At 43.2% G+C, this 14,497-nt stretch overlaps 1 protein-coding gene across 3 annotated transcripts in view; it reads left to right on the top strand.

The window, feature by feature from the left end:
• C1_1H1orf21 (chromosome 1_1 C1orf21 homolog) overlaps positions 1–14,497 on the top strand; it is a 415,212-nt gene that overhangs the window by 320,752 nt on the left and 79,963 nt on the right. For all 3 annotated transcript variants that reach the window (XM_078641457.1, XM_078641468.1, XM_078641462.1), the window contains exon 4: positions 7,504–7,580. In XM_078641457.1, the coding sequence (XP_078497583.1) occupies positions 7,504–7,580 (77 nt within the window). The remainder of the gene's footprint in view (positions 1–7,503; positions 7,581–14,497) is intronic.

Here is a 14,497-nt window from a genome sequence, read left to right as displayed (position 1 = left end):
ATACATTCCTCACCATCATGGGTTGTTCCCTCGTCTTGCAGATTTTATCACTCATACAACACTCTACCTCGCCTCTCTCTCAATCACTTTATCCATCCCGAGCAATGAATAATCAGCTCGCAAATCCCCTTTGGATCTAAAAATTCCTTGATGACCCTCATGTGCTATTTTAATCAACCACATCCTCACCACTTCAGGAGGTACCAACTTGGTTCCTCTAAACAACAATCATCTGTCACTGGACAGCTCTTCCTTGACACTCCAATACTACTTCACCTTGCACTGAAACAATCTCTTATGACTACAGCCGTTCTCTAACTTATAATCCACACTCTTCAAAACCTTGTCATTTTAGATTTCTTTACTCCAGTCGAAGGTTTGTGGTCCGTCTTAATGATGGAATCCTACCACATAGAAACGTTTCAACTTCTTCACCGCCCATAAAATGGGAAAAGCTTTGCACTCAATCAGTGAATACCTGCTTTATTCAGGCTTTAAGGCACGTGAAATGAATGTTACCGTTCTGTTTTTTTCCTCATTTCCTTTGAAAAAAAAGTCACACCCTTTACACCAGTGCAGATTATATTCTCCTTATTTAGGCAATAACTCTTCAAATTATGAACATTATGCCACTCGCCCTTCAAGTGAATACATTCATCTTCACACTCTTTAAGCATTTCAATTCCACATTCTTCTTAAGCAAACTATGCCACTTAAACATTTTCGCCCCAAAATGTCCTCACAAACTTACAATAGCACCAAGTCTTAAAATTGAAGCCAACTTATTCTGTGAACAGCCATCTCAGTGATAATCTTACTAATTCCAATTTTGGTTTTAAACCGTCTTCCGTCATTGTATGTCCCAAAAACTTAAGTTCCTTCTTATAAAAACTTTAATTTCTCCACCTTAAGTGTCAATCCATTTTCACGCAGCTCCTGCAACAATGCCCTCGCTCTCATCATGCTCTTCATGTCTATCACCAAAAATTAGTATAGCAACTTGATATACCGCCACCTCAAAAAACCTGACATACTTTCCATGGTTCTTTGAAAGACCGATGCCACCAACACTTACTGAATGGCATCCTTCTAAATCTTATGTGCCATTGAATGTGACAAATGCAGTGAGGCGTGAATTATTCATGCAATCTTATCTGGTGGTATGCTGAGGCTAAATCCAAAGTGGAAAACCACTTTGCATTGCCCAGCATACACACCAACTCATAAATCCCAGGAATGGGAAATATATCCACCACAGTTGCTTTGTTAAGGCCCTCAAGGTCCACACACAAACTAATATCACCATTTTTCTTCTTCGCCACCTCCACTAGGCTCAACCATTCAATACCCTCAACCTCCTCAATAACACCTGCTCCTTCCAGCCTCTCCAATTCTACAAGCACAGCTTCCCTGACCTTAAATGGCACCTTCCCTGACCTCAAATTGCACCTTCTCTAACCTCAAATTGCACCTTTCCTACTTGACTGAGCACAAGTGTGGAACATTGTACTATTTTGATCTGGTCTACACATCCTTTTAAACTCCCACGCGCCTAAGAAAACACTTCAGAAAACTTTTAACTTTGAAATCCTCCTTCAAGCTAATGGGCAAATCCGAATTAAAATCCAATATGACTCCTAAATCACACTGATGAAACTAACTTATAACTTCATTACCCTTAGCAGTAACATAAATTTCGGCGTTCTTCCCAAATCTTCCACTTTTTCTGGAAAATAACCCACCGGTTTAATGGGCTCTCCACCATACCCTGTAGGTCTAACATCTGGCTTACACAATTCCACCTTGTTTTTATTCCATTTTCAAAAAACTTTATTGGAAATAATAGTCAGTCGCCCCTGGATCAAAAGCATTATAACTCATTTTCCTTCCACCATAACAACGTCTTGGACACCTTCACCCCCATTGTTGGACGCTTGTAAAATTATCTCTTCACATTCATCCGAATCCTGACAAACTTCATTAATCTTCTTTTCATTACCTTTACACTTACTCATATGTCCTTTATGCAAACAGAACTTGTAAGCTATCTTCCATCCTGGACACCTCTTTTCATTAGCCATGTGCCCAGTCATCCCACACCTAAAACATTTTCCTGTAAACTGTTTGACTTTTTTGACTTTTCACAACTGTCACATTGTCCTCTCACATTTTTGTCACTCATTTCCTTTTAATTCAACACAAAAACCATTCCACCAGCAGCCTTCTCCTAGACATTTTGCTTTAGAACGTCTACACACTAAAATGTGCTCAAGCCCTTTGGCTAAATTAATCATCTCAGTAAGAGAAGTATCATTCATGGACGACAGTTCTTCTCATACCTTATCATTGGTGCAGGCCAGGATACATTTATACCTTAACCTCTCATCAACAGAAGACCAAACATACAAGTTGAAGCCAACTTTCTTAATACAGTAATTTATTTTTCACTGACTCCCCTTTGTTTTGCATGTGTGTGTCCCAAAGTGAAAACATTAGAGTACAAATGATACCTTTGGAAGTAAATGTCGGTCAAACTTCTTCAAGAATGCTTCATATTCATTCATTCCATCACTCTCTTCATCCGTTAAATCTGGTAGAAGATCATACATTACTTGACCTGCTGGTCCTAAACTGTGCAGTAGTAGAGATGCCTTCCTTTCACTAGTCCGATTCGTACCACACAATCTGGCATATCTGGAAAAAACATTTTTACATTTCTCCCATTTAATTAATGGCTCCCCGGGAGTTGACAAAAAAATAAGAGGAGAGACATGCTGCCTATTCACACTAATAAACCCTCAGCGAAAAGCAAATTATGTGCACGTTCTGTTTAAACTAGACAACGATACCCACAAATATAATGACAACAATATGAAGCACACTATAACTGTGTGAAAACAATTAGAAATATTTAAGATAACCAAAATGAAGACTTCACCAATTTTCAAGAGCATCACCAATGGCTTCTGCAGCTTAAAAAAGGGATTGAAAAGGTGAGATGTGCGAGTCACCGTTGTCAATTACAACTCGCAACAATGACGTCTGCTACATGCAAGCTGATTGAAATGGTGAGGTGTGCGAATCACGGTTGCCAACTGCTACTCGCAAAGAATAATAACTCAGGTGTGCGAGTCACCATGACTCTCTGTGACTCACAAATAATTAACTCCTGGGTTGTGCGAGTCACCGTCCACTCGCGCTTGATAAACACCTTGCAGTCAAATGTGTATATCTAACTGCGGAGTCCGGCTCTCAGGAACGTCACAGATTCAAGGAGCTACGCGCATCAGCAGGGAACGTGTGCTGATGGGCTCATAAAGCACAAGACACGTCAGATGTAACCCAGCAACCAACATAGGTCACATACGCAGGGACGTGCTTGTCTGCAGCACGTTTGAGAGCGTGCACTGATGAGTTTGTCAGAAGACGCGTAAGAAACTTGTGCAAACACACAACAGCCAAGGCCAGCACAAGGGGGATCCTTAACCCTTTGGTACTTCACTGGTGCATGTGAGGCATATGGCACAGTCGTGGACAGCATGAGAATGGGAACTCACGGCTTCACTGCACCACACGCGGCCCAATCACAAGTCTCTTTTCACAACTGCCGCCCAAAACAAACGGTAAGCCTCTGACTTTAGACTCTGGTAGAAATCCATTACAAAGTAGTCCAGTTCACCACCAGCCCAATCTAGAGTGGCACCAACACATAAAGCAAACTTTACAGAAACCGAATAATAAAACTCCTGTCCACTTTGTGTTGAATTCTGCATAAACCTTAAACACACAAATAATGAAGAATTCAGCTAATCGCCAAAATGCGGTGTTCTGATTTAATTTAATTTAATTGTGGGTTTATATAGCGCTAGGAATCGACTCCCGGAGGAGTATCTCCACGCTTCGACCGCTGGGGAACCCGTCCTGGCTCACCCTGAGAGATGGTCCCTGATGGGTATCTCTAAGGTGCTACCAAGCATCCCCGGCGGTCTGGGGGGGCCGTTGTGAAGATGAGGCAAGCTGATGCCCAGAGTTGCCGAGTGTGGTTTCTGACTAGAGTAGGCACCGAGGCGAGAATTATCAAGTCCGCTGACCCTGGTCCACGACCCTGCCGCGTCGGGAATCGAACCCTGGTCCCGGGCCGTTCTCTGCTTACGGGTCTGCCGCCTCTAACCAGTGAGCCACACTTCTCCACTAAGTGGAGGCACAACATAGTGGTATTGGGTGGAATGTAGGTTTAATCCAATATGCACACTCCACCCACTGCTCTGGCTCCAGCTCTTTCAATATTCAAAACTCAACTGTTCTCCCAACCTTGTACAAACTATGAGTAATCATCAGAAGAACACTGTCAGCCATACATACCAAATTCCAGTACATTTCCCCACTCATACCAGAATACCACACCGTGTCCATATGTGATCGTACTCTACTAATGTGGCCCATTACTTTTAGTAGTAGAAAAGCACTGCAGATGCTTTTACTCTAGAGAGAAAGATAAGAGCAACATGTATAATCTTGAGAGCTGCCATTTGGAAGGCGCTAACTAGGATTCCATGGTTTTGGTGCTTGGTTATAATAAAAAAAAATGGCTTACTTGATCCCAAAATATATTTTACATTTCCAGTTTCTGTTGGTCACTTCTATTTATGTTTTGTATTTTTACTTTCGTTGTTTAGGTTTCGCCTGGCGTTGCAACTGCATAGCAGTTGCTCCGCGCACGGCGAAATCTCATGTTCCTACATTTGGCTTTGGTTCCGCCTCTGTCTCTCATTGGCTAGCTCCATAAATGAAGGCTAGCCATTGGGAGGCAGAGGCTGTCAATCACGCTTTCTCGTGAAAACGCGATTCGGGGGCGTTTCTCGGTGTTTTTTTAAGTCCCGCCCCTTTGTCCTGGGCCGCGCCGTCATTGGCTGCCGGCCCGGGACACCCCGTGACGTCATTCCCCGGGCCGCGTTGTGATTGGCTGCCGGCCCGGGACACCCCCCTGACGTCATTCCCGGGCCGCGCTGTGATTGGCTGCCGGCCCGGGACCTGACTTGTTTCATCATACCATTAGCACAAAGAGAGAGCAGCCATCTTTCATGCATTCAATGCTCTAGTCCTTTTTTTAGCCTTTTTTGGTAAAGCCGATTCACATTTTTTCACCAAGGGCCTGTTTTTTAATTTGCCATAGTACAGAGAACCTTATAATCAACAAGTTGGCATTAAAACAGATCCCCACTATTTTGGTTTATTTTTATTTTCGTTTTTCCTCCCATTTTTACTGATCAGTCAATCACCGCCGATCCAGGAAGTAGTGCTTTGTTCATTTGAACATTGGCACAGAGAGAGCGGCCATCTTTGATACCTTTAACGCTCTAGCCCTTTTTGGTAAAGCCGGTTTGCGGTTTTTCATCAATCAACATCAAATAAATACTCGGTGCGAACGCATTCTAAACGTTCCACGGAGCAGAACGGAGGTATTTAGAGGCGAGGGCATATCCTTCTACATGTGAGTAACACTCGAGCCAAGTTTTTAAACCCGGCTCGTTGATTTAACTTACACAAGTCTTTGCAATCTCACTTTGAACCCACGGCGAGATCAGTAAACACTAATGTTATGTGATTTCTCACTTTACCAACAGTGACTAATTCAAGGCAACCTCACACTCGATGCAAGCTCATGAAGCCTGACTATCATTCCAAATAGTGTATGTACAAAGTTGCTCTTCTGTGAAATTGTTTGGTTTGCCATTTTTACTATAACTAGCTATGACAAACTCACATTTCTCATCATGTCCGCACTTTGAGATGCATTAATCATTATATCTTAACAGTGCCCCAAGGTTGTACGAAATGGGAAAGTATGTACGAGTGTGTGTGATCATTGTTTTGTCTTTTTAAGTGTATGTTTTCCAGCAAACTAACAATAAGTTAACAAAGAGCGGGCAGCGCAATCGCCGGTTATCATGATAGAAGTGCAATGCCTCAGATTTGACAATGATTTCATGTTTTGGACACGTTTTAGTTCGAATAAAATGCTCCGCACATAGCAGGTTTATTTATTCTGGGATGTCGATTGTGGGCACGTGCAGAGTGAATCGCTCTCTTCCGGCTTTAGCAGCCACCATTGCTGTTTCACCACTGTCAACTTAAAAATATTCTATCCCAGGGCTATGAAATCTCATGTTTCTTTTTCACTTGACAGTATTCGCTCTTCACTGAAAGTAGCCACGTGCTTCTGAGAAATATAAGCAATAACAGAGATGCTGCTGGGAGCATTTTAGGTGGGCAGCAAACTGGGCACACTTTGGAAAACTTAATTCATGCATTTGTGTGTGTGTGGATGGATTTTCAGAAAGTAGACAATATAGGTGTTTTTTTAAGGAAACTCTATGACCGAGTCCACTATTGTATATCTTTTTTAATGCAGCAGTCGATCTTCAAATCTGTATGTGACTTTTCACTGCACTATTATGAGAACTGTTCAGTGCTTTGTATTATTATATCACAGATGTTCACGTTCTGGGACCATGATTAAGCTATTGCCACTGTAAATGACAATGTCATTTATTTATCTGTTTTCAAAACCAACACATAAATAAAAATGTTGTCATTTACAATGCCAATAGCTCTAACTTTTGCAAAGGCGAAACCGTTGCATTGTAAATGCTTGTACTTGAACTTGCACACCTTTCGGTGCACCCTATTGTATACACCGATACCTGGTCCTATTGAAACCAGACGTTTAAAACTTTTGAGAGATGCAATGCATCCAACATGAAAAAGCAAAAAAAAATGCTCCCCGGGAGGCTCTTGTTTTAGGAGCGCAGCAATCCCATTGAAATGTGTGGTTCAAGCAGTCATACCATCATTTGGGTGAATGTGTTTCTCATGCATTCCCATAATGTGTTCTACCCCGAATATCCTGTATCTATAGGTCTAAACTTGCAGGATGTGTTTTTAAGTCCATCCCACCTCGAACTGCAACCAGAAGGGTGAGCTGGTGGTGACAGCAGTTTTAAGCGATAACGTTCCTGCATGAAAAACCTTGATAATTTTAATACAGAACCATACGCGCTGCCCTTCCTTCAGTCATGAGGCCAGTTGGGAATACAAACATTTCTTTAGAATGAATTCTGAATAAAGACCGTCTGTAATGAGGAGTGTGGGACAAAACGTTTAAAAGCTAGACACAAGAGAATGCTGGAAACCTGTGCAGTTTAGAAGCCTATTTTGTAGAGCACGATTTGTATTTTTCAATATATATATTCATGAGGCGCTCATTACACCTGCGGTTCTTTGTCTTTTATCGCGGTAACATGAATTTGCACAGCCCACCATGGGGCATAGCTGGCTTCCCCCTGTGCTGTGTGTTGAGTAGTTCTGAACAAACTTGAGAGGCAGGGCGTCCTAAACATTTGCCTTGAGCAGTATGAAGCTTCTGTAATCATGTTTCTTATTTTTGCTGACTCACAAGAAGTGCAGAACACACTTCATCAGATAACTATGTTTTTGTTGCAGGAAAAAAGTGCCAGCCCCAGTGTCCGGCTCAAAGCCAACAAGGAGGTTCCCGGATTATCCAACCCGCCCCGGGCAAAGTAAGTTCTATTTATGTGTGTAACCTAATTAAAGGGCAAATGGGCACATAATGATTTTTATTTTGCTATTAATTTATTTATATTTAGGTATTTTATTTTACTATTTTATTTGTATTATTTTATAGTTTTATTTTGTTTTTATAGCTGAGTTGGATCCTAGTAGATAATTTCATGGGGGTTACTTCAGTAGACCCGAAGAGCTATTTTTGAAAGAGTGGTGGGGAAGAACTTGCTACTGGTCTTGAACCATGATTTTTATGTTTGTAGGTGTGATATGGCAGTAATGGGAGGGAGGGTTCAGCTTCACCAACCTGTCATAGCTGTGCATATCATGTGTATTTCACTGTTCTATATGTAATTAATATTCATCTTTATTTGTTAAATACACAAGTCTGAGCTGTAGAGGGACCTACGCTCCCCTTCTCTGCATGGCTCCTCTTGATACGTAGCAGGTCGTCATGGGATTTGGTAGGCTTACTGGACCTCAGACATGTATGTCTGTGCCCACCAGTGAACCCTCACCACAGTGTTGAAACAATAAGTTGTAATGTTCCAACTGATCATCTGATGGCAGTAGAGTGTACGGCGTGTGAATCTTCAACAAATAAGGCTGTAGCCTGTGGATAAAGGCAGGCCACGTTTCCCTGGTTCTTAAAAGGTGTCTTCCTCCATGGTCTTTCCCAGCCAGCTTCAGTGCCAGCCTAGGAACTGTTGGCTTCCTGGCCACCAAACTCCATTGTCATGCAGGCATCTCCCAGCATTCATCCCTCTTGCCTCCAACCCAGACATAGTAACCACTGCTCTCTCTGTCATGAGAGACGTGTCTTTAATTCTTAGCCTTGAGCTGAGTGCAAAGTACTGACTTGCCCAAGAGAACACTGCGGCAAGCTAGGAGCCATGACTTCCTAATACAAAGAGGTTTTCCAGATTGTCTTAGAGTTCACCTCAGTACAGTGGGCCACAGACCAGAAGAGTCAATGACTTCAAATAGTGTGTAAGAAGCAGATGGGTGCTAGTTGGGTAGATGCAAGTCCGAGCTCTTGTGTATATGATGCACACACCCCATTTTGATTTGAGTGCTTGTGTGACTGAGTGGGAAGAGAATAAGTGAGTGCAAAGGAGTGAATTGTTCCCAATGTAGCGGTTTTCTGAAGGCCCAAGCCCAACACAGTGCATTGAGCTCTCAGGTCCTATCAGCTGTCCCTTCATGTGGTATTGTTTGCCTCACTGGGCGGTATGGCTAGGCCCACGCAGCCTGACCTGTCGGAATTGCTCTACTTTCGATTAATAAAAATGCGATTCTTGCTCGCTTTCACTAGGACCTCATCTCCTTGGTCCATGTAAGATACAAATCAGCAAGCAGCCATTTTGGAAAATGTCTTGCTTGGCAGAGTTGCCACAGAAACCTCTAATTTGTGTCCTACCACAGTAAGCTCTTAAGTAAACAGAGATTAATATTTCTACTGGTTGGTTTTTACATTTTTAGGTGTTCGTGATCTTTTGAGTCCTTTTTTGATTTGTCCCGTAAATAGTTGCTTAATTCAAAGTTTATCTGGCTTCCTTCTGAGCTTAGAATTTGTTGAACATCTATGTTGCAGGTTACTCCCTCCTGCCATCTTGTTTGGTTCTTCCCTTCTCAAAGACAGATTTGGGATTGTGCTCACAGGTCAGGCATAACTTCTGCCAGTTGTCTGACTGGGCAATTGTGTCTCCGGATGAGCAGAGACCGTAAACTCACTGAAGTGGCTGGTCCATGAACGTGAAAGTCTTTCCAACAACACAGTGATAAACTGCCTGCAGGTAGAGGATGGCATGAACATGGATGAGATGAGGGATCCGTAGATGGCAGAAAAGGAGAGAAACGGTTGCAAGTCAGTTCTATCAGCTGAGATGAGGGCGCACTAGAAAAGTGGCACATACGAATGCCTGTGAGCACCAGCCATATCGAAGACTCTCCAAGGTCAATGAAGACCCCTTAGAATTGGAAAGCCGAACCAAAGAACTACTGATCAAAGGTGACGATGGAGGAGACAGTCCGCTATCCATCGATCACCAACTTAGTAGGAAAGGATGCAAGCATCCCGGAAGAGCCAGATACAGAGTCTCCTTCGGTCATTGCGCAAAGGGTGGTCACACACTCACACTTGTTGGCAGGCTGGTGTACCATACTCATCAGCAAGGTGGTGGGGCATTTTAATATGTCACACGTGGACCCATTTAATTATTCTGGCACCTGCCATGCTGTATTACTGAAAGGAAAACTTAATCTCATAAAAGCCTGCTATCGGGGAAATACTTGACGGTCAGGGGCCATAGGGAAATATGTGGAAGGTAATGGTTTATTAAACATAGACATCATGCATAAAATAGTGTGTACTTTACCACTTAGCTGAAAACACTTACCTGATTTGTTTGAGGGTGACAGCCACTGCTCCCCAGGACTGGCCTTGAAGATGACAAACCACCCTGTGGTCTGTCTTGTACACAATGTTCTGAAGCTGAGAAGAGTCGCAGAAGCGCAGAACATAAAAAATCAATCTATTACAATTTCAACACTCCATTCCTCCTAGCAGGACGTCATATGCTAAGAGAACCACTCGGATAGCGTGCTCCGGTTTGACCCTCTAGTTTGATACATGGACTATGTATGCCGAGCGGTTATCTTTCTATGAGCAGAATTTCAAGACTGTACAAAGGCTAACATACTCTGATCAGATCCAAAGTAGACAGACCTAGAACCAGTGTCTATACAATGTGCAGATGAGACGCAAAGTATTCTGTCCTAGAAGAACCAATGCAACACACTATGTAGATGAGACAGACCCGGCATGTCTGGCTGTCTCTGCCTGCAAAGCACAGCAACATAGATGTAGGACTGTGACTTTCCCTCAGCTCTTTCTCTAGTGCATGAGACACATTTAGTGGTCCTAGAAAGGACTTCCTGCTTCACATTGCATGGAAAAGTCAGACCAGTATTTGCACAACAAGCTGCACACATCTTTTAGAAGCCAAACCTAGAACCCCTTCATGTATTCCTTCATCCAGCATGGAGGAGAGATGAGGAACCATAGCCGGGTGTGTTCCTAAAGCAGGCAGCATGGGGCAGGTTTTCACAGAATCTCGTTCTGCACAACTCACCCCTAGCGAACAATGCTGGCGGCCCTCCAGCTCATGTTCCAGACTCCACCCATGGCTCATTTACCCGAAGCAGGTCCATCTGTGTGTAGCCTTTTAAATGGTGCTCTGGAGCAGTGGTTCAATATATCCTCTGAGTGCCATATTAACTGAAGGTGCCTAGTATTTAAAGACCTCGGCTCTAGCTGGGGGTGAACATGCACTACGCGTGCGGAAGGAGGGAGCCGTGCTGCGAGTTTAAATCCGGAACAAGACTCTGGAGGCCACCAAGCACATGTTCTTGTCTCTTCGTCTGATCTCAGTAATGAGACTGTAATTATTATTCAATAATTTATGCAGCGAACACCACAAATTTAATTGCCTCATGAAAGTATTTATTGCCCAACTCAACGTTACTAATTTTAAGATTCAGAGTTGGCCCTAGCTAGATCAGAATCTGTGACCTTCAGGCTACACACTGAGAGGAGAGGGTCCCAGTGTATTGAGGAAATGATTACATACAATTATCAATGGAATTACTCAACAACAAATGATTTTATCCACACAGTTTAATTCACAGTGGGATAAAGTATATTTGATATACATCATGTCAAAAACAATCAACTGTATTAAACGTCATACAGTGCCCCGAGGAGGGAAAAGGGAGCGTGGTGGTGAGGAGATCGTGCAGTGGTGGGATTAAGTGACAGTAAAATCAATCTTTAAAGCACTTATTCATGCTATCAACAAAGTAGCAACAACTTGCATGCCGCATAGTATTATTATTCAAAAGAAGGCATACGACAAAGAGTACAGTGTATATACAATTTTTGGCGTGAAGTTGCCACAGTAAAAACAAACAGTCGACGTTTCGACCCTCTAGTGGTTGCAGGATCGATTAACCTTGCTGTGGGGTCTTCATCAGGACCATAAGGGGAGGGTTGGGGCAAAGGACCAAAGGTCCGCGTGCAGTGGTTGTCTGGTCGGGCCGATGAATCAGGTAGAATCCAGTGGCGTGGTGCTGTATCGACTAATAGCATAAAGATGAACGGTCAGTGCTTTCGACGGTTCATGACTTCTGGCGTATTCCGGAATCGAGATGAGTTCGATCCGAGTGACTCGCAAAACTCCGAGCGCGGGTTGCGATGTCCAAAGACTTTACAGCACCACGCCACTGGATTCTACCTGATTCATCGGCCCGACCAGACAACCACTGCACGCGGACCTTTGGTCCTTTGCCCCAACCCTCCCCTTATGGTCCTGATGAAGACCCCACAGCAAGGTTAATCGATCCTGCAACCACTAGAGGGTCGAAACGTCGACTGTTTGTTTTTACTGTGGCAACTTCACGCCAAAAATTGTATATACACTGTACTCTTTGTCGTATGCCTTCTTTTGAATAATAATACTATGCGGCATGCAAGTTGTTGCTACTTTGTTGATAGCATGAATAAGTGCTTTAAAGATTGATTTTACTGTCACTTAATCCCACCACTGCACGATCTCCTCACCACCACGCTCCCTTTTCCCTCCTCGGGGCACTGTATGACGTTTAATACAGTTGATTGTTTTTGACATGATGTATATCAAATATACTTTATCCCACTGTGAATTAAACTGTGTGGATAAAATCATTTGTTGTTGAGTAATTCCATTGATAATTGTATGTAATCATTTCCTCAATACACTGGGACCCTCTCCTCTCAGTATCTATTCAACCCAGGTCCCAGTGACTTATATGGGTCAACCCCCCTTGTTCATATACTACTTCAGGCTACACAGTTCCCTGCAGTGCCAACTCAAACCATTCGTCTATATGCATGGCTATGCATGGCTTTTGCTTTCTTACTCTCTCCCAAACCCAAATTCACTTTTGAAAAGGGTAGGGCTGTCTTTTCGATCGTGTATGTGAAGGGTGAATGATCTATGCAGAGGGAAATTGCAATTGAGAGACCCAGAATGAAGCACACGAGTGTATTACTCGTCTGGAAGAAGGATGAGGTGACCAGTTGGGACTGAAGCCATGTCTGGAATGACTGACCGTGCTTTTGGTCCTACCCTGCCCTGCATGGAGTTTGGGGGGTACATTTCCTTTTTAGAAGACCCTTAAGAAAAGGGGTCCACCCCATGGATGGTGGGCTGAACCTCGCTGACGACTTACCTGGTCGTGTCAAATAAGACATGTACTGTCTCCGTATCTAGGGTCTCTTCTGTGGCCTTTTCATTGGCGACTGACCATAGCCCTGCTATCTCTTTACCACATTCCCAGTTAGTCACCTCCACCCTCTGTTCTGTTTTGACAAATTTGCCACCCTGTTTGTTTTTCTTTCCTTGGGAATCTGTATGTTTGTTACGAAAGGACGTGTCAAGGCAATTATGTAAAGTTGAATTGAGAACATAAAAGCTTGGATTTTCTCAAGTTCCATCTTGGATTGGGTTCGTAGCTTGTAGTTCCGATAATGGTATGGAAAGTAACCCGCTGAGCCATTATGGTTTGGAATGAGTGTTTGTTCCGTATCCTTTCATCTTAGAATGAAAGATCTATTCTCCACCCTGGGAACAAGGAGTTGCCATTGTCTTTTGGAGCACCTGGGCCTTGCTGCTCCATGCACCCCTATGAGGAAACAGGATCAGCAAGGAGTGGCCTATACTGAATGAACTATATATATATATATATATATATATCAGTAGGGGTGCACTCCGTTGTATTCCTGTTGAACTGTATCTTTATGGGGTGCTGCAACTGACAAGGACTGTCAACCCGTGTTGAGAATGAAACCTAGTTACCACAAGCATCAAGGCTTGAATTAGTTGCGCACACTTCACCTGGTGTACTTCACGCACACACAGAAGTTTTCATAAACGCCGCCACCCGGCAGCTTGTCAGATTTTGGTTTGAGCACACACGAACATAGTTTATGAATCTTGTGAAAACGAATCTCGGCACGCTGGCAGTTGAAACTTGCTCACAGTGAAAGAAGATAACCCCCTGAAGAAGGAAGTCACACAAGTTCCGAAATGCATTGGGCGCCAAAACTTGAACATCAAATGAATTTGTAAAAATGAATGTTGTCATTTATCGTGTACAGATATATGAATGTAAACAATGAATTGTTTAAGCAATGCACAATGATGAATAATTGTGAAAGCATTCTATGAGTATATAATTTGAGAAATGGAAAAATAAATTCAGAAAACACTGATAAGATTGTGATTTTTAGGTTGTGGTGGTAGTACACCAGGTGAAGTGTGCGCAACTAATTCAAGCCTTGATGCTTGTGGTAACTAGGCTATACTGAATGGAGCCATGCATTCTGTGCTTGAGAGCTAAGCATGATGCAAACAAGCAGCACACAAGGCACTGCCCATATAACAAGGGAACAGGGGCCACCAGGCTCTCACTCACTCTGTTCAAAAGGCACAGTTACCCATTTCTTCTCCTCTGTGCTATGCCAGTATGCACATGCACAGTTTGGCCCTCTAGTCTGGGGGGCCTAAAGGACCACCTCATTAATTATTCGCCAGTTGCCAGCATCCGAATACCCAAGGCATGCTGAGGCCTTCATTACAGAACTCCTGCCAAGTGCCATACAAGCTGCTGTGGCTCCTTAGACCTTGAAGCTCATAGGTTTGATTCCTAAAATGTTCTTCATTCCCATGACGGCTTTGGGTTTGAAAACCTCTCAAAACTCCTCCATTCCAACAGGTCTACCACCCTTCTTCAGTCTTTTTTGCCAGTCTGCTTTCACCATCATGTACGTTTTTAGACACATTCTTTGCAGTGTGTTGCCTCCGTAACCTTT

The sequence above is a fragment of the Lissotriton helveticus genome, chromosome 1_1, assembly GCF_964261635.1.
Source record: "Lissotriton helveticus chromosome 1_1, aLisHel1.1, whole genome shotgun sequence".
In the NCBI taxonomy this organism is placed as follows: domain Eukaryota; kingdom Metazoa; phylum Chordata; class Amphibia; order Caudata; family Salamandridae; genus Lissotriton; species Lissotriton helveticus.
Note: the sequence above shows the minus strand (reverse complement) of the source record. Positions and strands in the feature narration are given on the sequence as shown.